The sequence below is a fragment of the Salmo trutta genome, chromosome 26 (genome assembly GCF_901001165.1).
Source record: "Salmo trutta chromosome 26, fSalTru1.1, whole genome shotgun sequence".
NCBI classification, from domain to species: Eukaryota; Metazoa; Chordata; class Actinopteri; order Salmoniformes; family Salmonidae; genus Salmo; species Salmo trutta.
Window position 1 is genome coordinate 46,788,716 of NC_042982.1, and position 26,727 is coordinate 46,815,442.

At 42.1% G+C, this 26,727-nt stretch overlaps 1 protein-coding gene across 1 annotated transcript in view; it reads left to right on the top strand.

Moving 5' to 3' along the window:
- The first annotated feature begins 1,264 nt into the window (after positions 1-1,264).
- pgr (progesterone receptor) overlaps positions 1,265-26,727 on the top strand; it is a 74,285-nt gene continuing 48,822 nt past the window's right edge. The window contains exons 1-2 of the mRNA XM_029716074.1: positions 1,265-2,660; positions 2,948-3,057. Of these exons, the coding sequence (XP_029571934.1) occupies positions 1,648-2,660; positions 2,948-3,057 (1,123 nt within the window). The 5' untranslated portion in view covers positions 1,265-1,647. The remainder of the gene's footprint in view (positions 2,661-2,947; positions 3,058-26,727) is intronic.

The window sequence follows — 26,727 nt, forward strand, 5'->3', positions numbered from 1 at the left end:
ATGTGAATTCTGAATTGAAGCTGTGACATGGCTTTTGTAGTCTCTGTTCTCCCTGGTATTATTAAAACCTCAGATTAGATTATGTCTCTGTCCTCCCTGGTTATATTAAAACCTCAGATTAGATTATGTCTCTGTCCTCCCTGGTATTATTAAAACCTCAGATTAGATTATGTCTCTGTCCTCCCTGGTAATATTAAAACCTCAGATTAGATTATGTCTCTGTCCTCCCTGGTATTATTAAAACCTCAGATTAGATTATGTCTCTGTCCTCCCTGGTATTATTAAAACCTCAGATTAGATTATGTCTCTGTCCTCCCTGGTAATATTAAAACCTCAGATTAGATTATGTCTCTGTCCTCCCTGGTATTATTAAAACCTCAGATTAGATTATGTCTCTGTCCTCCCTGGTAATATTAAAACCTCAGATTAGATTATGTCTCTGTCCTCCCTGGTATTATTAAAACCTCAGATTAGATTATGTCTCTGTCCTCCCTGGTAATATTAAAACCTCAGATTAGATTATGTCTCTGTCCTCCCTGGTAATATTAAAACCTCAGATTAGATTATGTCTCTGTCCTCCCTGGTATTTTTAAAACCTTAGATTAGATTATGTCTCTGTCCTCCCTGGTAATATTAAAACCTCAGATTAGATGATGTCTCTGAGTGGAAAATGTGGAGGGTTTCCCCCCCTCTTGCTCTCAGCCTGTCTCCTGGATACAGTATAGGCAAACACCAGCCCTCGTAAATTATCGTTACAGGAGCTGAACTTAAACAAAGAACATGGGTACTTACACAAGTCTAGTTTGCTGTTTTATACAAATACAAATTCCCAAAAGACAGTTGATTAAAGTAATGGGTTACGACTGTGATATCATTACAGCATCAAAAGGTCATTTGATCCTATTTTTGTAATGTTTTTTTTTGTTTAACTTGAAGGACAAGAGCTGTGCCTATTTATATTATATATAATAATAAATATATATAAGCATTTTCAGTTTTAACACAGAAATAGAGGTGTGTAACTATGTGTTTTAATTATGAACCATAGATAGTCTGTTAAGTGCCACAAGGCATCATTTCGCCATTCAATGAACTCATGCTACCCTGTTATCCTTGGCTAAGCTCTCTTTCTCTCTCTCTCTTTCTCTCTCTCTCATGCTACCCTCTTTACCCTGGCCAACCACTCTCTGCTGCTTATTGAAATAGAAAATGGAGATATCATCATTATTGTACATCAACTGTAGCTGCTAACCATCCCGTTTAGTCTGGTCCCAAATGTGTTCGTAATGTCTTGTCAACTTCTATGCCCATTATCACGCCAGTCGTTAACCTAATGAGTCCTACCGCAATTTTGTCGGCGTGTTTTGGGACTTCAAACCCATTTTAAAACATTGATTGAGCCACAGACTTATGGGTTGTACCATTGGATTCCTCTCTATATATATACACAGCAAGTCAGCGGTAGCTGCACATATGGTCATATCTGAAAGGATCGAACACTAAAGGCACAGCCGGTCACAACGCGGAAAAAGCATTTTAGGAAGTTCTTTCTTTTGCACCAAGAGACACCACCCGCTCTAGTCTCCTCACCCTCTGACAGGGGCTCTGACTGACTGTCTTCGTGATTTTTGTAGCTTTGACAACAGAATGGAAAATAAACACACAACAGACAGGATGGACACGGCGAACACGTTGAGTTCAGACGTCACAGACTCCAGTAAAAAAGTAAGTTATTTGATTGAGAAGTATGGAGATGTAGAATTTGGTCAACCACGGAAATTCTCTAAGGAGCCACAGTCTCAAGTCTGCGTGTCCTCCTCGGTAGTGCGTAGTTTTGGAAACGTCGCCACTTTGTGCGCTGCGCCTTCTGGCTCAAGCAACAACAGTGCCATGTTCAAAGACTGTACTGTCAGAGATAACGTCTCACTTATCAATAAAGCTTATTATGACCGCGCTGACCCTGTGCGGTGGACAGAGGTGTGTGGTATAGATGGAGTAAAGGAGTCCATGTTACCGCAGCCGGCACCAACAGTAACGCGTGACAGTTTGCAGAGAACCGCTACGAACATGATAACGACACGCAGTTCAACCACAGCCACCGGAGTTTGTAGGATCATCAAAGATGAGAAAGAGCCGTCTCTAATCATGGAAACACCGTGTCCCGATTTTGAACAAACGGCCAACATCCCTACCCTCGCGACCTGTTATGACAGCGAGAGGAAACAACAACCATTGGGATTTATGGATGATTCAGCAGCGTCTTTCACGACCTCCGCGCCTGGACAACAACACCACCAACAACTACTATTGGACTGTTCTCCGAACTTTCTAGTCGACTTGAATCAGAACGACCAGATGTCGACGGTTCCCCAGATCCGTACAGACTCACGGGGTGTTCCGTTTCCTACTCATCCCGGTAAGGGCATGCTGAGTTTTGACGTAATGAGCAGTAACGGACAGGGTCCACAACAGCATTTGATGGTTTATAAGAGTGAAATGCCCAGATGGTCCATTCAGACCTCTCCTACTCATTCCCCGTTCTGGTGCCAGTCCAGCGGGGTCTCCGAGGATCAGTACCCACACCATGGCTACTCCTCTCCGGATGGAATTCACACCTCAGCCCTGCTCCAGAGGTCCCCGACCTATACAGGATATGGCGGGTAAGATTGACTCATTATTAAAAGTATCGCTGACCATAACTATTGTAAAAATCTCCGCGGTTTGACATCTTTGAGTTAATTTAAATTAGTGTTTTCATATTCATGCATTCGCTTTTTATTTTTTTTTCCAAATTGAATCTGATTTGATTTGATGAGCTTGTTTTATAATTCCTCCATTAACCAATTGCTGTGATATCAGTGTGTCAATTGTTGTGATATCAGTGTGTCAATTGTTGTCAAGTGTAAATAACCACTGGCTCATTTGTGTGTAATCCCTGGTTTTGCAGTGTTCCACCCCAGAGACTATGTATGATCTGTGGGGATGAAGCCTCGGGGTGTCACTACGGGGTCCTCACATGTGGAAGCTGCAAAGTGTTCTTTAAACGAGCAGTTGAAGGTAAGCAACACCATCTCAGAGGATTGTAACAGTATATGATTATGGTATGGAGATTTGACTTGGGCTATTAGAGAGCGACCACTGGTAGAATACTGCCATGGTACATGGGAGTAGCATATGGTTGAGAGGAAAGCAAATGATGATGTTTCAGGAAGAAAAATAAAAACATGTGTGGTAAAAAAGTATATAAAAAAAATATTGAGGGTTATTGTGGCCTTTTGAGCCCTAATCCTCAGACATTGACACCAGACACTACAGAATTGTACACTTTTTACTAAGGACCTTTGTTGTCTTTTTAAACGAATGGCACAAACCTAAAGCAAAGCACAGACAGTATCACACAGTATCACATTAACCAGTGTTCACGATGTTCTTCTTTTCTGACTTGTTTTGGTCTCGTAATCTTAGAGATTTATTAGAGCCACTCAGTCGGAATATTGGTCATGTCTCTCAGTCTGAACATGGTCATGTAACTCTCAGTCTGACCAATGTCATGTCTCTCAGTCTGAACATAGTTATGACGCTCTCAGTCTGACCAATGTCATGTCTCTCAGTCTGAACATAGTTATGACACTCTCAGTCCGACCAATGTCATGTCTCTCAGTCTGAACATAGTTATGACACTCTCAGTCTGACCAATGTCATGTCTCTCAGTCTGAACATAGTTATGACACTCTCAGTCCGACCAATGTCATGTCTCTCAGTCTGAACATAGTTATGACACTCTCAGTCTGACCAATGTCATGTCTCTCAGTCTGAACATAGTTATGACACTCTCAGTCCGACCAATGTCATGTCTCTCAGTCCGACCGTGGTCATGTCACTCAGTCTTATAAAAGAACAGTTTGCAGTTCTCCCAGTTTCAGCTCGATGAGTTGAAAGAGAACGGCAAGATGACAGCAATCTGTAAGTCATTCAGAGAGGACATCAGTTCTGTGTGTGAACCCATGATTACAAAGACAGATAAATCAGACTTGTGGGAAAATCAAGGTGAAACAACATGGTTTGTGGATGGAATTGCATTATCTCTATGTGAGACCTGGATGGAGTCTGAGGACAAAGTGAGGGAAATGATCTCTGAGTAATTGAGGTTCAAGGACAATGTAGCTGTTCTGGAAAGAGCCAAGAACTTGAGAGGAACTGATATCTTCCTCAACGAGGACTATCCTGAAGCTGTGAGCCAGAAGAGGAAAGAACTGATCTCAGACATGAAAGATGCCAGAGCGCGTGGGAACATTGCTTACATCCGCTATGACAGACTCATTGTCCACCCTCCCTCCCAGAAGCCTGAAATGGTTGAGAGAGCCAAGCCTATGGGTTTGTAACCTCAACCCCACAGCACACACACACACACACACCAATTGATTAATGGACAGCTGAATGTATATTTTTTTCTCTTTCTTTGTTTGCTCTTTTCAGTATTATGTCAAAACTGATAAGCTACCCAGGAAAGGGCTGAAATTAGCCCATATTAATAGTGTAACGATGTGTTCTCAGAGTCGGGAAGCAAGTTCAGGGAGTGAGTGTTTTAATAAATATACACAACATAATACAAAAAATAAGAAACACAAACAACGCACAGAACTGACACAGGAACAGAAACAATGACGCCTGGGGAAGGAGCCAAAGGGAGGGACATATATAGGGAAGGAACCAAAGGGAGGGACATATACAGAGAGGGAGCACACGTGACAGTACACCCTCTCTGACGTGCGCCACCAGCCGCAGGACGCCGACCAAAAAGACGATCCCGGGGATCAGGAGCTCTGCTGAGGCGCGGGAAACCTGTCAGTCCTGCAGAGAGCATGGCGACCTAGAGCACCGGAGAGAGCATACATGACGGTACCCCCTCCCCTGCGCGTTCGGCTCCAGCCGCAGGACGCCGACCAAAAGGACGATCCCGGGGATCAGGAGCGGACCGGTCACCCCGCTAATGCGCGGGAAACCTGTCTATTGGCTGAGGCACGGGAGCCTGGCGATCCGGTGAAGGCATGAAAGCACGACGAGCCGGCTGTAGCAGAGGAGCCTGGCGATCGGTCTGAGTCATGAGAGCCTGTAGCGGCTCCCGGACCCGACGTCATTCCCACCGAAACAAAAAAAAACATTCTCTGATACTTCCCTTAGGTGAGGCGTCCTTCTATAACGAGTGTTCTGAGAGTCGGAAAGCAAGTTCAGGGAGCGAGTGTTTTAATAAATAAAAGAAACAATGAACACAAACCACAAACAAGGCACCGACATAAAATCAGAGTCAATAACACCTGAGGAAAGAACCAAGGGGAGGGACAGATAGAGGGAAGATAATCAAGGAGGAGTCCAGGTGAGTGTCATGAGGCGCTGGTGCGAGAGAAGATGGTGACAGGTGTGCAGGATAATCAGCAGCCTGATGACCTAGAGGCCGAAGAGGGAGTATACTTGACAAATATATGTAGCCTTAGACATAAGGTTCATGAAATCAATAATTTGCAAACATCAGATAACATTCATATATCAGCCATTTCTGAGACTCACTTAGATAATTCATTTGATGATACAGCAGTAGCAATACAAGGATATAACATCTATAGAAGAGACAGGAATGCTTATGGGGGAGGTGTTGCTGTATATATTCAGAGCCATATCCCTGTAATGCTTAGAGAAGATCTCATGTCAAGTGTTATTGAAGTGTTGTGGTTGCAGGTTCACTTGGCACTTCTAAAGCCTTTTCTTTTGGGGTGTTGCTATAGGCCACCAAGTACTAACAGTCAGTATATAAATAATATGTGTGAAATGCTTGATTGTGTATGTGATGTAAACAGAGGTCTACTTTCTTGAGGACCTGAATATTGACTGGTTTTCATCAAGCTGTCCACTCAAGAGGAAGCTTCTTACTGTAACCAGTGCCTGTAATCTGGTTCAGGTTATTAATCAACCTACCAGGGTGTTTACAAACACTACAGGAACAAGATCATCCACATGTATTGATCACATGTTTACTAATACTGTAGAACCTTGTTCTAAAGCTGTATCCGTACCCATTGGATGCAGTGATCACAATATAGTGGCTATATCCAGGAAAGCCAAAGTTCCAACAGCTGGGACTAAAATAGTGTATAAGAGATCATACAAAAGGTTTTGCTGTGACTCTTATGTGGATGATGTTAAAAATATTGGTTGGTCTGATGTGATTAATGAGGAACATCCAGACGCTGCACTTGATGAATTTATGAAATTGCTTCTTCCAATTATTGATAAACAGGCATCTGTTAAGAAACTGCCTGTTAGAACTGTTAAGGCTCCATGGATTGATGAGGAATTGAAAAACTGTATGGTTGAAAGAGATGGGGCAAAAGGAAGTGGCTAATAAGTCTGGCTGCACATCTGACTGGCTGACTTACTGCAAAATGAGAAATGATGTGACTAAACTAAACAGAAAGAAGAAACTTTATTATGAAGCCAAGATCAATGATATAAAGTACTTTAAATGAAATGATGGGCAGAAAGACACATTCAACTCCATCTTTCATCGAATCAGATGGCTTATTCATCACAAAACCATTTGATGTTGCCAATTATTTTAATGATTATTTCATTGCAAAGTGGGCAAACTTAGGCAGGAAATGCCAACAACAAACAGTGAGCAATTGTATTAATGCGTAAAAAAAACAAAAAAATGAAAGAAAAGCATTGTCATAATCGTCGTAAGGATAGGACCAAAACGCAGCGGGTATAGTGATCATCTTCTTTATTTACTTACTAAAGTGAACACTTAAACGAAAACAATAAATGACAACCAACAGTTCTGTAAGGTAACCCAACTATACAGAAAGCAACCACCCACAAAACACAAGTGAAACGAACACAACTTAATATGGCCTCCAATTAGAGACAACAACAACAAGTTGCCTCTAATTGGAGGTCATTGCCAAAAACCAACATAGAACTAGAAAACTAGAATAAACATAGAAATATAAAACATAGACCAAAACCCCAAAAACATCAAAACACCCAAAACAAACACCCCCTGCCACGCCCTGACCATACTACAATGACAAATAACCCCTTTTACTGGTCAGGACGTGAAAGTACCCCCCCCCCCAAAGGTGCTGCTCCCGAATGCACCTCAAAACAAAACCCACAAAAACAACCCCAAACCTAAAGAGAGGGAAGGGAGGGTGACCACCGTCAACGACGGTTCCTGTGCTACACCCCCCCTTCCCAATCCTCCCACCACGGAGGTGGCTCTGGCTCTGGCCGTAGCTCCCATTCAGCAGACTCTGGGCTGCGCAGCATCGCTGGAGGCCCCGGGCTGAGAGGCGTCGCTGGAGGCCCCGGGCTGAGGGGCGTCGCTGGAGGCCCCGGGCTGAGGGGCGTCGCTGGAGGCCCCGGGCTGAGGGGCATCGCTGGAGGTTCCGGGCTGAGGGGCGTCGCTGGAGGCTCCGGGCTGAGGAGCGTTGCTGGAGACTCCTGGCTGAGGAGAGTCGCTGGAGACCCAGGGCTGAGGAGCGTCGCTGGAGACCCAGGGCTGCAGGCCGTCTCTGCAGGTTCCGGACTGTAGGCCGTCTCTGCAGGTTCCGGACTGTAGGCCGTCTCTGCAGGTTCCGGACTGTAGGCCGTCTCTGCAGGTTCCGGACTGTAGGCCGTCTCTGTCGGTTCCGGACTGTAGGCCATCTCTGTCGTTTCCGGACTGTAGGACGTCGCCGGAAGCACTGGACGGGGAACTGTCGCCGGAAGCTCTGGACGGGGACTGCGCACTGGAAGCCTGATGCAAGGGGCTGGTTTAGGAGGCGCCAGACTAGTAACCCGCACCACAGGGCTAGTGCGAGGAGCAGGAACAGGACGTACCGGACTGGGGGCGCCAGACTAGTAACACGCACCTCAAGGCTAGTGCGGAGAGCAGGAACAGGATGTACTGGCGCACTGGAGGAAGAGTACGAGGAGCAGGAACAGGACACACTGAGCCATGAACCCTCACCGGCGGTCTGATGCTTGCAACTTGCATCACCGGTCCTGGCTCTAGCATGACACCAGTGAGGCGCTTTCACCAAGCGCACCGGGCTGTAGCTGCGTACTGGCGATACCGTGCGTATCTCCGCATAACATGGTGCTTGCTTGATCCGTCGCTCCCCATAGTAAGCACAGGTGCTCCTTCGTGCCCTTTCCGCCAGTACCTCTCTCCGGAATCTCACATCAAGCTCCTCGCTTGATTCCTTGACTGGCTCCTTTTTGCTCCACGGCTCTCTCCTGTACGCCCGGGAAGTTAGGTCAGGGCTCCCCCTGACTTAGCTAAACTCCCTGTATGCCCCCCACAATTTTTTTGGGGGGCGGCTGCCTCCTCACCTCCTGAAATAACTCCGTCGTTCCCTTTTAGCTTCCTCCAGCTCCTCCTTCAGGCGCTTGTACTCCCCAGCCTGGTGCCATGGTCCTTTACCATCCAGGATATCCTCCCATGTCCATGACTCCAAGTAGCTCTCCTGCTGCTCCTTCCTCCGCTGCTTGGTCCTTCATTGGTGGGTGGTTCTGTAATGTCCGTCGTAAGGAGTGGACCAAAATGCAGCGGGTATATTGATCATCTTCTTAACTTTATTAACCTGTTGGGGGTAGGGGGCAGTATTTACACGGCCGGATAAAAAACGTACCCGATTTAATCTGGTTATTACTACTGCCCAGAAACTAGAATATGCATATAATTATTGGCTTTGGATAGAAAACACACTAAAGTTTCTAAAACTGTTTGAATGGTGTCTGTGAGTATAACAGAACTCATATGGCAGGCAAAAACCTGAGAAGATTCCTTACAGGAAGTGGCCTGTCTGACCATTCCTTGAGCTTCTTGCCTCTGTTTATTGAAGACTGAGGATCTTTGCTGTAACGTGACACTTCCTACGGCTCCCATAGGCTCTCAGAAGGCGGGAAAAAGCTGAATGATGTCATTCCAGCCCCAGGCTGAAACACATTTGCGCTTTTGGCAAGTGGCCGATCAGAGGACAATGGGCTTAGGCGCGTGCACGAGTCGACCCCATGCTTTATTTTCTTTCGTCTTTTTACCTAAACGCAGATTCCCGGTCGGAATATTATCGCTTTTTTACGAGAAAAATGGCATAAAAATTGACTTTAAACAGCGGTTGACATGCTTCGAAGTACGGTAATGGAATATTTAGAATTTTTTTGTCACGAAATGCGTCGTGCTCGTCACCCTTCTTTACCCTTTCGGATAGTGTCTTGAACGCACGAACAAACGCCGCTGTTTGGATATAACTATGGATTATTTGGGACCAAACCAACATTTGTTATTGAAGTAGAAGTCCTGGGAGTGCATTCTGACGAAGAACACCAAAGGTAATGACATTTTTCTTATAGTAAATCTGACTTTGGTGAGTGCTAAACTTGCTGGGTGTCTAAATAGCTAGCCCTGTGATGCCGGGCTATCTACTTAGAATATTGCAAAATGTGCTTTCACCGAAAAGCTATTTTAAAATCGGACATATCGAGTGCATAGAGGAGTTCTGTATCTATAATTCTTAAAATAATTGTTATGCTTTTTGTGAACGTTTATCGTGAGTCATTTAGTACATTTTTTGTAAATTCACCGGAAGTTTGCGGGGGGTATGCTAGTTCTGAACGTCACATGCTAATGTAAAAAGCTGGTTTTTGTTATAAATATGAACTTGATTGAACAAAACATGCATGTATTGTATAACATAATGTCCTAGGTGTGTCATCTGATGAAGATCATCAAAGGTTAGTGCTGCATTTAGCTGTCTTCTGGGTTTTTGTGACATTATATGCTAGCTTGAAAAATGGGTGTCTGATTATTTCTGGCTGGGTACTCTGCTGACATAATCTAATGTTTTGCTTTCGTTGTAAAGCCTTTTTGAAATCGGACAGTGTGGTTAGATTAACGAGAGTCTTGTCTTTAAAATGCTGTAAAATAGTCATATGTTTGAGAAATTGAAGTAATAGCATTTCTAAGGTATTTGAATAACGCGCCACAGGATTCCACTGGCTGTTACGTAGGTGGGACGATTTCGTCCCGCCGACCCTAGAGAGGTTAAAGAAAACACTTAAACAAAACCAACGATGAAAACAGTCCCGTAAGGTGCACAGACTATACCGGAAACAACCACCCACAAAACACAAGTGAAAACACACACAGCTAAATATGGCCTCCAATCAGAGGTAACAACAACCAGCTGCCTCTAATTGGAGGTCATTGACAAAACTAACATAGAAATAGACAAGCTAGATAAACACATAGAAATAGATCATCTAGAACTTAAACCAAAAACAGAAGTTACATTTTAGTCATTTAGCAGACGCTCTTGTCCAGAGCGACTTACAGTAGTGAATGCATACATTTCATACATTTTTTTTCTCTCGTACTGGTCCCCCTTGAGAATCAAACCCACAACCCTGGCGTTGCAAACACCATGCTCTACCAACTGAGCCACACGGGACTAAGTTCGGTCAGGGCTCCCCCCTGACTTAGCACAACTCCCCATCTGCCCCCCCCCCCCCTCAAATTGTTTTGGGGGCTGCCTCTCCACCTCCTGAATAGGAGGATACAACGCCTCGTACCTTTGTCATTCCCTCTTCGACTCCTCCAGCTCCGCCTTCGGGCGCTGGTACTCCCCAGCCTGGCTCCATATACACTTGCCCTCGAGGATCTCCTTCCACGTCCATGACTCGAGATACTTCTCCCGTTGCTCCTTCTTCCGCTGCTTGGTCCTTGTTTGGTGGGTGGTTCTGTCACACTCGTCGTTGAAGGGGGACCAAAACGCAGCGGGTATAGTGATCATCTTCTTTATTTACTTACTAAAGTGAACACTTAAACGAAAACAATAAACGACAACCAACAGTTCTGTAAGGTAACCCAACTATACAGAAAGCAACCACCCACAAAACACAAGTAAAACGAACACAACTAAATATGGCCTCCAATTAGAGACAACAACAACAAGCTGCCTCTAATTGGAGGTCATTGCCAAAAACCAACATAGAACTAGAATAAACATAGAAATATAAAACATAGCACAAACCCCAAAAACATCAAAACACCCAAAACAAACACCCCCTGCCACGCCCTGACCATACTACAATGACAAATAACCCCTTTTACTGGTCAGGATGTGACAAGCATGGCAAGTTTGAATTTTGTAAGGTTAGTGTGGGAGAGTTGGAAAAATGATTGTTATCGATCAATAATGACAAGCCTCCAGGCATTGACAACTTAGATGGAGAGCTACTGAGGATGGTATCTGACTGTATAGCCACTCCTATCTGTCATATTTTTTATCTGAGCCTAGAGGAAAGTCTTTGTCCTCAGGTCTGGAGGGAAGCCAAAGTCATTCCGCTACCCAAGAGTGGTAAATCTGCCTTTACTGGTTCTAACAGCAGACCTTTAAGCTTGCTGCCAGCTCTTAGCAAACTGTTGGAAAAAATGGTGTTTGACCAAATACAATGCTATTTCTCTGTAAACAAATTAACAACAGACTTTCAGCATGCTTACAAAGAAGGGCACTCAACATGTACTGCACTGACACAAATGACTGATGATTGGTTGAAAGAAATCGATATTAAGAAGATTGTGGGAGCTGTACTGTTAGATTTCAGGGCAGCCTTTGATATTATTGACCATAACTTGTTCTTGAAAAAACATATGTGCTATGGCTTTTCAACCTCTGCCATAATGTGGATTCAGAGCTACAGTTGAAGACGGAAGTTTACATACACTTAGGTTGGAGTCATTAAAACTTGTTTTTCAAACACTCCACAATTTTCTTGTTAACAAACTATTGTTTTGGCAAGTCGGTTAGGACATCTACTTTGTGCAAGACACAAGTAATTTTCCCCACAATTGTTTACAGACAGATTATTTCACTTATAATTCACTGTATCAAAATTCCAGTTGGTCAGAAGTTTACATACACTAAGTTGACTGTACCTTTAAACAGCTTGGAAAATTCCAGAAAAGTATGTCATGGCTTTAGAAGCTTCTGATAGGCTAATTGACATCATTTGAGTCAATTGGAGGTGTACCTGTGGATGTATTTCAAGGCCTACCTTCAATCTCAGTGCCTCTTTGCTTGACATCATGGGAAAATCAAAAGAAATCGGCCAAGACCTCAAAAAAAAAATCTAGACCTCCACAAGTCTGGTTCATCCTTGGGAGCAATTTCCAAAGACCTGAAGGTACCACGTTCATCTGTACAAACAATGGTACGCAAGTATAAACAGCATGGGACCACGCAGCAGTCATACCGCACAGGAAGGAGCGTTCTGTCTCCTGGAGATGAATGTAATCAATCCCAGAACAACAGCCAAGGACCTTGTGAAGATGCTGGAGGAAACAGGTACAAAAGTATCTATATCCACAGTAAAACGAGTCCTAACTTGAAAGGCCACTCAGCAAGGAAGAAGCCACTGCTCCAAAACCGCCATAAAAAAGCCAGACTATGGTTTGCAACTGCACATGGGGACAAAGATCGTACTTTTTTGGAGAAATGTCCTCTGGTCTGATGAAACAAAAATAGAACTGTTAGTCCATAATGACCATCGTTATGTTTGGAGGAAAAAGAGGGAGGCTTGCAAACCAAAGAACACCATCCCAACTGTGAAGCACGGGGGTAGCAGCATCATGCTGTGGGGGTGCTTTGCTGCAGGAGGGACTGGTGCACTTCACAAAATAGATGGCATCATGAGGACGGAAAATGATGTGGATATATAAGCAACATCTCAAGACATCAGAAGTTAAAGCTTGGTCGCAAATTGGTCTTCCACATGGACAATGACCCCAAGCATACTTCCAAAGTTGTGGCAAAATGGCTTAAGGACAACAAAGTCAAGGTATTGGAGTAGCCATCACAAAGCCCTGACCTCAATCCCATAGAAAATTTGTGGGCAGAACTGAAAAATCGTGTGCAAGAAAGGAGGCCTACAAACCTGACTCAGTTACACCAGCTCTGTCAGGAGGAATGTGACAACATTCACTTATTGTGGGAAGCTTGTGGAAGGTTACCCGAAATGTTTGATCCAAGTTAAACAATTTAAAGGCAATGCTACCAAATACTAATAGAGTGTATGTAAACTTCTGACCCACTGGGAATGCGATGAATGAAATAAATCATTCTCTCTACTATTATTCTGACATTTCACATTCTTAAGATCCTAACTGTCATTAGACAGGGAATTTTTACTAGGATTAAATGTCAGGAATTGTGAAAAACTGAGTTTAAATGTTTTAGGCTAAGGTGTATTTAAACTTCTGATTTCATCTGTATGTAGCTCTGTCCTTGAACGTTTCTTGTCTATTGATGTTCTGTATTATGTCATTCTGTATTATGTTTCATGTTTTGTGTGGAACCCCAGGAAGAGTAGCTGGTGCTTTTGCAACAGCTAATGGCGATGCTAATAAAATACCCCCCCCAAAAATGTCAATCTCAGTCAAACTATGGTCATTTCACTCTCAGTCTGACCATAGTCATGTCACTGTCTGAACAAGGTCATGTAACTTAGTCTGACTATGGTCATGTCTGTCTCAGTTTGACCTTGGTCATGTCAATCAATCTGACCGTGGTCATTTCCCTCATTTTGACCATAGTCATGTCACTCTCAGTCTGATCATTGTCATGTCCCTCAGTCTGACTATGGTCATGTCACTTAGTCTAAACATGGTCATTTTACTCAATCTGACCTTGGTCATGTCACTCTCAGTCTGACCAAGGTCATGTCACTTAGTCTGACAATGGTCATTTTACTCAGTCTGACCATGGTCATGTCTCTCTCTTTCTGCTCTTTTTTTGTGTTCTCTCTCGCTCTCAAAAACTCTTCTCAATCTTGAGAGTACAATACCCATCTCCACAATATTACATAGGCTTAGAGGCTTAGATAATCCATCTCCATTAGACAATATTACAGAGAGCCTAGTAGAACCCATCTCCATTAGACAATATTACAGAGAGCCTAGTAGAACCCATCTCCATTAGACAATATTACAGAGAGCCTTAGAGAACCCACCTCCATTAAACAATATTACAGAGAGCCTTAGAGAATCCATCTCCATTAGACAATATTACAGAGAGCCTAGTAGAACCCATCTCCATTAGACAATATTACAGAGAGCCTAGTAGAACCCATCTCCGTTAGACAATATTACAGAGAGGCTTAGAGAACCCACCTCCATTAGACAATATTACAGAGAGCCTAGTAGAACCCATCTCCGATAGACAATATTACAGAGAGCCTAGTAGAACCCATCTCCATTAGACAATATTACAGAGAGAATAGTAGAACCCACCTCCATTAGACAATATTACAGATAGGCTTAGAGAACCCATCTCCATTAGAGTAAATTACATAGAGCCTTAGAGAACCCACCTCCATTAGACAATATTACAGAGAGGCTTAGAGAACCCATCTCCATTAGACAATATTACAGAGAGCCTTAGAGAACCCACCTCCATTAGACAATATTACAGAGAGGCTAGTAGAACCCATCTCCATTAGACAATATTACAGAGAGCCTTAGAGAACCCATCTCCATTAGACAATATTACAGAGAGCCTAGTAGAACCCATCTCCATTAGACAATATTAAAGAGAGCCTTAGAGAACCCACCTCCATTAAACAATATTACAGAGAGCCTTAGAGAACCCACCTCCATTAAACATTATTACAGAGAGCCTAGTAGAACCCATCTCCATTAAACAATATTACAGAGAGCCTTAGAGAATCCATCTCCATTAGACACTATTACAGAGAGCCTAGTAGAACCCATCTCCATTAGACACTATTACAGAGAGCCTAGTAGAACCCATCTCCATTAAACAATATTACATAGAGCCTAGTAGAATCCATCTCCATTAGACACTATTACAGAGAGCCTTAGAGAACCCACCTCCATTAGACAATATTACAGAGAGAATAGTAGAACCCACCTCCATTAGACAATATTACAGATAGGCTTAAAGAACCCATCTCCATTAGAGTAAATTACATAGAGCCTTAGAGAACCCACCTCCATTAGACAATATTACAGAGAGGCTTAGAGAACCCATCTCCATTAGACAATATTACAGAGAGCCTAGTAGAACCCATCTCCATTAGACAATATTACAGAGAGCCTTAGAGAACCCACCTCCATTAGACAATATTACAGAGAGGCTAGTAGAACCCATCTCCATTAGACAATATTACAGAGAGCCTTAGAGAACCCACCTCCATTAAACACTATTACAGAGAGCCTAGTAGAACCCATCTCCATTAAACAATATTACAGAGAGCCTTAGAGAATCCATCTCCATTAGACACTATTACAGAGAGCCTAGTAGAACCCATCTCCATTAGACAATATTACAGAGAGCCTTAGAGAACCCACCTCCATTAAACAATATTACAGAGAGGCTAGTAGAACCCATCTCCATTAGACAATATTACAGAGAGCCTAGTAGAACCCATCTCCATTAGACAATATTACAGAGAGCCTAGTAGAACCGATCTCCATTAGAAAATATTACAGAGAGCCTAGTAGAACCCATCTCCGTTAGACAATATTACAGAGAGGCTTAGAGAACCCACCTCCATTAGACAATATTACAGAGAGCCTAGTAGAACCCATCTCCATTAGACAATATTACAGAGAGCCTAGTAGAACCCATCTCCATTAGACAATATTACAGAGAGCCTAGTAGAACCCATCTCCATTAGACAATATTACAGAGAGAATAGTAGAACCCACCTCCATTAGACAATATTACAGAGAGGCTAGTAGAACCCATCTCCATTAGACAATATTACAGAGAGCCTTAGAGAACCCATCTCCATTAGAGTAAATTACAGAGAGCCTTAGAGAACCCACCTCCATTAGACAATATTACAGAGAGCCTAGTAGAACCCATCTCCATTAGACAATATTACAGAGAGCCTAGTAGAACCCATCTCCATTAGACAATATTACAGAGAGCCTTAGAGAACCCACCTCCATTAGACAATATTACAGAGAGGCTAGTAGAACCCATCTCCATTAGACAATATTACAGAGAGCCTTAGAGAACCCACCTCCATTAAACACTATTACAGAGAGCCTAGTAGAACCCATCTCCATTAAACAATATTACAGAGAGCCTTAGAGAATCCATCTCCATTAGACACTATTACAGAGAGCCTAGTAGAACCCATCTCCATTAGACAATATTACAGAGAGCCTTAGAGAACCCACCTCCATTAAACAATATTACAGAGAGGCTAGTAGAACCCATCTCCATTAGACAATATTACAGAGAGCCTAGTAGAACCCATCTCCATTAGACAATATTACAGAGAGCCTAGTAGAACCGATCTCCATTAGACAATATTACAGAGAGCCTAGTAGAACCCATCTCCGTTAGACAATATTACAGAGAGGCTTAGAGAACCCACCTCCATTAGACAATATTACAGAGAGCCTAGTAGAACCCATCTCCATTAGACAATATTACAGAGAGCCTAGTAGAACCCATCTCCATTAGACAATATTACAGAGAGCCTAGTAGAACCCATCTCCATTAGACAATATTACAGAGAGAATAGTAGAACCCACCTCCATTAGACAATATTACAGAGAGGCTAGTAGAACCCATCTCCATTAGACAATATTACAGAGAGCCTTAGAGAACCCATCTCCATTAGAGTAAATTACAGAGAGCCTTAGAGAACCCACCTCCATTAGACAATATTACAGAGAGCCTAGTAGAACCCATCTCCATTAGACAATATTACAGAGAGCCTTAGAGAACCCACCTCCATTAGACACTATTACAGAGAGCCTAGTAGAACCCATCTCCATTAAACAATATTACAGAGGCTAGTAGAACCCATCTCCATTAGACAATATTACAGAGAGCCTTAGAGAACCCACCTCCATTAAACAATATTACAGAGAGCCTAGTAGAACCCATCTCCATTAGACAATATTACAGAGAGCCTAGTAGAACCTATATTCATTAAACAATATTACAGAGAGCCTAGTAGAACCCATCTCCATTAGACAATATTACAGAGAGCCTTAGAGAACCCACCTCCATTATTCACTATTACAGAGAGCCTAGTAGAACCCATCTCCATTAAACAATATTACAGAGAGCCTTAGAGAACCCACCTCCATTAGACACTATTACAGAGTGCCTAGTAGAACCCATCTCCATTAGACAATATTACAGAGAGCCTTAGAGAACCCATCTCCATTAGACAATATTACAGAGAGGCTAGTAGAACCCATCTCCATTAAACAATATTACAGAGAGCCTTAGAGAACCCATCTCCATTAGACAATATTACAGAGAGCCTAGTAGAACCCATCTCCATTAGACACTATTACAGAGAGCCTAGTAGAACCCATCTCCATTAGACAATATTACAGAGAGCCTAGTAGAACCCATCTCCATTAGACAATATTACAGAGAGCATAATAGAACCCATCTCCATTAGACAATATTACAGAGAGCCTAGTAGAACCCATCTCCATTAGACAATATTACAGAGAGCCTAGTAGAACCCATCTCCATTAGACAATATTACAGAGAGCCTTAGAGAACCCACCTCCATTAAACAATATTACAGAGAGCCTTAGAGAATCCATCTCCATTAGACAATATTACAGAGAGCCTAGTAGAACCCATCTCCATTAGACAATATTACAGAGAGCCAAGTAGAACCCATCTCCGTTAGACAATATTACAGAGAGGCTTAGAGAACCCACCTCCATTAGACAATATTACAGAGAGCCTAGTAGAACCCATCTCCGATAGACAATATTACAGAGAGCCTAGTAGAACCCATCTCCATTAGACAATATTACAGAGAGAATAGTAGAACCCACCTCCATTAGACAATATTACAGATAGGCTTAGAGAACCCATCTCCATTAGAGTAAATTACATAGAGCCTTAGAGAACCCACCTCCATTAGACAATATTACAGAGAGGCTTAGAGAACCCATCTCCATTAGACAATATTACAGAGAGCCTTAGAGAACCCACCTCCATTAGACAATATTACAGAGAGGCTAGTAGAACCCATCTCCATTAGACAATATTACAGAGAGCCTTAGAGAACCCATCTCCATTAGACAATATTACAGAGAGCCTAGTAGAACCCATCTCCATTAGACAATATTACAGAGAGCCTTAGAGAACCCACCTCCATTAAACAATATTACAGAGAGCCTTAGAGAACCCACCTCCATTAAACATTATTACAGAGAGCCTAGTAGAACCCATCTCCATTAAACAATATTACAGAGAGCCTTAGAGAATCCATCTCCATTAGAAACTATTACAGAGAGCCTAGTAGAACCCATCTCCATTAGACAATATTACAGAGAGCCTAGTAGAACTCATCTCCATTAGACAATATTACAGAGAGCCTAGTAGAACCAATCTCCATTAGACAATATTACAGAGAGCCTAGTAGAACCCATCTCCATTAGACAATATTACAGAGAGGCTTAGAGAACCCACCTCCATTAGACAATATTACAGAGAGCCTAGTAGAACCCATCTCCAATAGACAATATTACAGAGAGCCTAGTAGAACCCATCTCCATTAGACAATATTACAGAGAGAATAGTAGAACCCACCTCCATTAGACAATATTACAGATAGGCTTAGAGAACCCATCTCCATTAGAGTAAATTACATAGAGCCTTAGAGAACCCACCTCCATTAGACAATATTACAGAGAGGCTTAGAGAACCCATCTCCATTAGACAATATTACAGAGAGCCTAGTAGAACCCATCTCCATTAGACAATATTACAGAGAGCCTTAGAGAACCCACCTCCATTAGACAATATTACAGAGAGGCTAGTAGAACCCATCTCCCTTAGACAATATTACAGAGAGCCTTAGAGAACCCACCTCCATTAAACACTATTACAGAGAGCCTAGTAGAACCCATCTCCATTAAACAATATTACAGAGAGCCTTAGAGAATCCATCTCCATTAGACACTATTACAGAGAGCCTAGTAGAACCCATCTCCATTAGACAATATTACAGAGAGCCTTAGAGAACCCACCTCCATTAAACAATATTACAGAGAGGCTAGTAGAACCCATCTCCATTAGACAATATTACAGAGAGCCTAGTAGAACCCATCTCCATTAGACAATATTACAGAGAGCCTAGTAGAACCCATCTCCATTAGACAATATTACAGAGAGCCTAGTAGAACCCATCTCCGTTAGACAATATTACAGAGAGGCTTAGAGAACCCACCTCCATTAGACAATATTACAGAGAGCCTAGTAGAACCCATCTCCATTAGACAATATTACAGAGAGCCTAGTAGAACCCATCTCCATTAGACAATATTACAGAGAGCCTAGTAGAACCCATCTCCATTAGACAATATTACAGAGAGAATAGTAGAACCCACCTCCATTAGGCAATATTACAGAGAGGCTAGTAGAACCCATCTCCATTAGACAATATTACAGAGAGCCTTAGAGAACCCATTTCCATTAGAGTAAATTACAGAGAGCCTTAGAGAACCCACCTCCATTAGACAATATTACAGAGAGCCTAGTAGAACCCATCTCCATTAGACAATATTACAGAGCGCCTTAGAGAACCCACCTCCATTAGACACTATTACAGAGAGCCTAGTAGAACCCATCTCCATTAAACAATATTACAGAGGCTAGTAGAACCCATCTCCATTAGACAATATTACAGAGAGCCTTAGAGAACCCACCTCCATTAAACAATATTACAGAGAGCCTAGTAGAACCCATCTCCATTAAACAATATTACAGAGAGCCTTAGAGAACCCACCTCCATTATTCACTATTACAGAGAGCCTAGTAGAACCCATCTCCATTAAACAATATTACAGAGAGCCTTAGAGAACCCATCTCCATTAGACACTATTACAGAGTGCCTAGTAGAACCCATCTCCATTAAACAATATTACAGAGAGCCTTAGAGAACCCATCTCCATTAGACAATATTACAGAGAGGCTAGTAGAACCCATCTCCATTAAACAATATTACAGAGAGCCTTAGAGAACCCATCTCCATTAGACAATATTACAGAGAGCCTAGTACAACCCATCTCCATCAGACACTATTACAGAGAGCCTAGTAGAACCCATCTCCATTAGACAATATTACAGAGAGCCTAGTAGAACCCATCTCCATTAGACAATATTACAGAGAGCCTAATAGAACCCATCTCCATTAGACAATATTACAGAGAGCCTAGTAGAACCCATCTCCATTAGACAATATTACAGAGAGAATAGTAGAACCCACCTCCATTAGACAATATTACAGAGAGCCTAGTAGAACCCATCTCCATTAGACAATATTACAGAGAGCCTTAGAGAACCCATCTCCATTAGAGTAAATTACAGAGAGCCTTAGAGAACCCACCTCCATTAGACACTATTACAGAGAGCCTAGTAGAACCCATCTCCATTAGACAATATTACAGAGAGCCTTAGAGAACCCACCTCCATTAGACACTATTACAGAGAGCCTAGTAGAACCCATCTCCATTAAACAATATTACAGAGAGGCTAGTAGAACCCATCTCCATTAGACAATATTACAGAGAGCCTTAGAGATCCCACCTCCATTAAACAATATTACAGAGAGCCTAGTAGAACCCATCTCCATTAAACAATATTACAGAGAGGCTAGTAGAACCCATCTCCATTAGACAATATTACAGAGAGCCTAGTAGAACCCATCTCCATTAGACAATATTACAGAGAGCCTAGTAGAACCGATCTCCATTAGACAATATTACAGAGAGCCTAGTAGAACCCATCTCCGTTAGACAATATTACAGAGAGGCTTAGAGAACCCACCTCCATTAGACAATATTACAGAGAGCCTAGTAGAACCCATCTCCATTAGACAATATTACAGAGAGCCTAGTAGAACCCATCTCCATTAGACAATATTACAGAGAGCCTAGTAGAACCCATCTCCATTAGACAATATTACAGAGAGAATAGTAGAACCCACCTCCATTAGGCAATATTACAGAGAGGCTAGTAGAACCCATCTCCATTAGACAATATTACAGAGAGCCTTAGAGAACCCATTTCCATTAGAGTAAATTACAGAGAGCCTTAGAGAACCCACCTCCATTAGACAATATTACAGAGAGCCTAGTAGAACCCATCTCCATTAGACAATATTACAGAGCGCCTTAGAGAACCCACCTCCATTAGACACTATTACAGAGAGCCTAGTAGAACCCATCTCCATTAAACAATATTACAGAGGCTAGTAGAACCCATCTCCATTAGACAATATTACAGAGAGCCTTAGAGAACCCACCTCCATTAAACAATATTACAGAGAGCCTAGTAGAACCCATCTCCATTAAACAATATTACAGAGAGCCTTAGAGAACCCACCTCCATTATTCACTATTACAGAGAGCCTAGTAGAACCCATCTCCATTAAACAATATTACAGAGAGCCTTAGAGAACCCATCTCCATTAGACACTATTACAGAGTGCCTAGTAGAACCCATCTCCATTAAACAATATTACAGAGAGCCTTAGAGAACCCATCTCCATTAGACAATATTACAGAGAGGCTAGTAGAACCCATCTCCATTAAACAATATTACAGAGAGCCTTAGAGAACCCATCTCCATTAGACAATATTACAGAGAGCCTAGTACAACCCATCTCCATCAGACACTATTACAGAGAGCCTAGTAGAACCCATCTCCATTAGACAATATTACAGAGAGCCTAGTAGAACCCATCTCCATTAGACAATATTACAGAGAGCCTAATAGAACCCATCTCCATTAGACAATATTACAGAGAGCCTAGTAGAACCCATCTCCATTAGACAATATTACAGAGAGAATAGTAGAACCCACCTCCATTAGACAATATTACAGAGAGCCTAGTAGAACCCATCTCCATTAGACAATATTACAGAGAGCCTTAGAGAACCCATCTCCATTAGAGTAAATTACAGAGAGCCTTAGAGAACCCACCTCCATTAGACACTATTACAGAGAGCCTAGTAGAACCCATCTCCATTAGACAATATTACAGAGAGCCTTAGAGAACCCACCTCCATTAGACACTATTACAGAGAGCCTAGTAGAACCCATCTCCATTAAACAATATTACAGAGAGGCTAGTAGAACCCATCTCCATTAGACAATATTACAGAGAGCCTTAGAGATCCCACCTCCATTAAACAATATTACAGAGAGCCTAGTAGAACCCATCTCCATTAGACAATATTACAGAGAGCCTTAGAGAACCCATATTCATTAAACAATATTACAGAGAGCCTAGTAGAACCCATCTCCATTAGACAATATTACAGAGAGCCTTAGAGAACCCACCTCCATTATTCACTATTACAGAGAGCCTAGTAGAACCCATCTCCATTAAACAATATTACAGAGAGCCTTAGAGAACCCACCTCCATTAGACACTATTACAGAGTGCCTAGTAGAACCCATCTCCATTAAACAATATTACAGAGAGCCTTAGAGAACCCATCTCCATTAGACAATATTACAGAGAGGCTAGTAGAACCCATCTCCATTAAACAATATTACAGAGAGCCTTAGAGAACCCATCTCCATTAGACAATATTACAGAGAGCCTAGTAGAACCCATCTCCATTAGACACTATTACAGAGAGCCTAGTAGAACCCATCTCCATTAGACACTATTACAGAGAGCCTAGTAGAAACCACCTCCATTAGACAATATTACATAGAGCCTTAGAGAACCCATCTCCATTAGACAATATTACAGAGAGCCTAGTAGAACCCATCTCCATTAGACAATATTACATAGAGCCTTAGAGAACCCACCTCCATTAAACAATATTACAGAGAGCCTTAGAGAACCCACCTCCATTAGACAATATTACAGAGAGCCTTAGAGGACCCACCTCCATTAGACAATATTACAGAGAGCCTAGTAGAACCCATCTGCATTACAGTAAATTACAGAGAGCCTTAGAGAACCCATCTCCATTAGACACTATTACAGAGAGCCTAGTAGAACCCATCTCCATTAGACACTATTACAGAGAGCCTAGTAGAACCCATCTCCATTAGACAATATTACAGAGAGCCTAGTAGAACCCATCTCCATTAGACAATATTACAGAGAGCCTTAGAGAACCCATCTCCATTAGACAATATTACAGAGAGCCTTAGAGAACCCATCTCCATTAGACAATATTACAGAGAGCCTTAGAGAACCCATCTCCATTAGACAATATTACAGAGAGCCTTAGAGAACCCATCTCCATTAGACAATATTACAGAGAGCCTTAGAGAACCCATCTCCATTAGACAATATTACAGAGAGGCTTAGAGAACCCATCTCCATTAGACACTATTACAGAGAGGCTAGTAGAACCCATCTCCATTAAACAATATTACAGAGAGCCTTAGAGAATCCACCTCCATTATACAATATTACAGAGAGCCTTAGAGAACCCATCTCCATTAAACAATATTACAGAGAGCCTAGTAGAACCCATCTCCATTAGACACTATTACAGAGAGCCTAGTAGAACCCATCTCCATTAGACAATATTACAGAGAGCCTAGTAGAACCCATCTCCATTAGACACTATTACAGAGAGGCTAGTAGAACCCATCTCCATTAGAAACTATTACAGAGAGCCTAGTAGAACCCATCTCCATTAGAGTAAATTACAGAGAGCCTTAGAGAACCCATCTCCATTAGACACTATTACAGAGAGGCTAGTAGAACCCATCTCCATTAGACAATATTACAGAGAGCCTTAGAGAACCCACCTCCATTAAACAATATTACAGAGAGGCTAGTAGAACCCATCTCCATTAGACAATATTACAGAGAGCCTAGTAGAACCCATCTCCATTAGACAATATTACAGAGAGCCTAGTAGAACCGATCTCCATTAGACAATATTACAGAGAGCCTAGTAGAACCCATCTCCGTTAGACAATATTACAGAGAGGCTTAGAGAACCCACCTCCATTAGACAATATTACAGAGAGCCTAGTAGAACCCATCTCCATTAGACAATATTACAGAGAGCCTAGTAGAACCCATCTCCATTAGACAATATTACAGAGAGCCTAGTAGAACCCATCTCCATTAGACAATATTACAGAGAGAATAGTAGAACCCACCTCCATTAGGCAATATTACAGAGAGGCTAGTAGAACCCATCTCCATTAGACAATATTACAGAGAGCCTTAGAGAACCCATTTCCATTAGAGTAAATTACAGAGAGCCTTAGAGAACCCACCTCCATTAGACAATATTACAGAGAGCCTAGTAGAACCCATCTCCATTAGACAATATTACAGAGCGCCTTAGAGAACCCACCTCCATTAGACACTATTACAGAGAGCCTAGTAGAACCCATCTCCATTAAACAATATTACAGAGGCTAGTAGAACCCATCTCCATTAGACAATATTACAGAGAGCCTTAGAGAACCCACCTCCATTAAACAATATTACAGAGAGCCTAGTAGAACCCATCTCCATTAAACAATATTACAGAGAGCCTTAGAGAACCCACCTCCATTATTCACTATTACAGAGAGCCTAGTAGAACCCATCTCCATTAAACAATATTACAGAGAGCCTTAGAGAACCCATCTCCATTAGACACTATTACAGAGTGCCTAGTAGAACCCATCTCCATTAAACAATATTACAGAGAGCCTTAGAGAACCCATCTCCATTAGACAATATTACAGAGAGGCTAGTAGAACCCATCTCCATTAAACAATATTACAGAGAGCCTTAGAGAACCCATCTCCATTAGACAATATTACAGAGAGCCTAGTACAACCCATCTCCATCAGACACTATTACAGAGAGCCTAGTAGAACCCATCTCCATTAGACAATAGTACAGAGAGCCTAGTAGAACCCATCTCCATTAGACAATATTACAGAGAGCCTAATAGAACCCATCTCCATTAGACAATATTACAGAGAGCCTAGTAGAACCCATCTCCATTAGACAATATTACAGAGAGAATAGTAGAACCCACCTCCATTAGACAATATTACAGAGAGCCTAGTAGAACCCATCTCCATTAGACAATATTACAGAGAGCCTTAGAGAACCCATCTCCATTAGAGTAAATTACAGAGAGCCTTAGAGAACCCACCTCCATTAGACACTATTACAGAGAGCCTAGTAGAACCCATCTCCATTAGACAATATTACAGAGAGCCTTAGAGAACCCACCTCCATTAGACACTATTACAGAGAGCCTAGTAGAACCCATCTCCATTAAACAATATTACAGAGAGGCTAGTAGAACCCATCTCCATTAGACAATATTACAGAGAGCCTTAGAGAACCCACCTCCATTAAACAATATTACAGAGAGCCTAGTAGAACCCATCTCCATTAGACAATATTACAGAGAGCCTTAGAGAACCCATATTCATTAAACAATATTACAGAGAGCCTAGTAGAACCCATCTCCATTAGACAATATTACAGAGAGCCTTAGAGAACCCACCTCCATTATTCACTATTACAGAGAGCCTAGTAGAACCCATCTCCATTAAACAATATTACAGAGAGCCTTAGAGAACCCACCTCCATTAGACACTATTACAGAGTGCCTAGTAGAACCCATCTCCATTAAACAATATTACAGAGAGCCTTAGAGAACCCATCTCCATTAGACAATATTACAGAGAGCCTTAGAGAACCCATCTCCATTAAACAATATTACAGAGAGCCTTAGAGAACCCATCTCCATTAGACAATATTACAGAGAGCCTAGTAGAACCCATCTCCATTAGACACTATTACAGAGAGCCTAGTAGAACCCATCTCCATTAGACACTATTACAGAGAGCCTAGTAGAAAACCACCTCCATTAGACAATATTACATAGAGCCTTAGAGAAACCCATCGTCCATTAGACAATATTACAGAGAGCCTAGTAGAACCCATCTCCATTAGACAATATTACATAGAGCCTTAGAGAGAACCCACCTCCATTAACAATATTACAGAGAGCCTTAGAGAGAACCCACCTCCATTAGACAATATTCAGAGAGCCTTAGAGGACCCACCTCCATTAGACAATATTACAGAGAGCCTAGTAGAACCCATCTGCATTACAGTAAATTTACAGAGAGCCTTAGAGAAACCCATCTCCATTAGACACTATTACAGAGAGCCCTAGTTAGAACCCATCTCCATAGACACTATTACAGAGAGCCTAGTAGAACCCATCTCCATTAGACAATATTACAGAGAGCCTGTAGAACCCATCTCCATTAGAACAATATTACAGAGAGCCTTAGAGAACCCATCTCCTTAGACATATTACAGAGAGCCTTAGAGAACCCATCTCCATTAGACAGATTACAGAGGCCTTAGAGAACCCATCTCCATTAGACAATATTACAGAGAGCCTTAGAGAACCCATCTCCATTAGACATATTACAGAGAGCCTTAGAGAACCCATCTCCATTAACAATATTACAGAGAGGCCTTAGAGAACCATCTCCATTAGACATATTACAGAGAGCTAGAGAACCCATCTCCATTAAACATATCCAGAGACTTAGAGAACCCACTCCCATTAGACAATATTACAGAGAGCCTAGTAGAACCCATCTATTAAATATTACAGAGAGCCTAGTAGAACCCATCTCCATTAGACACTAT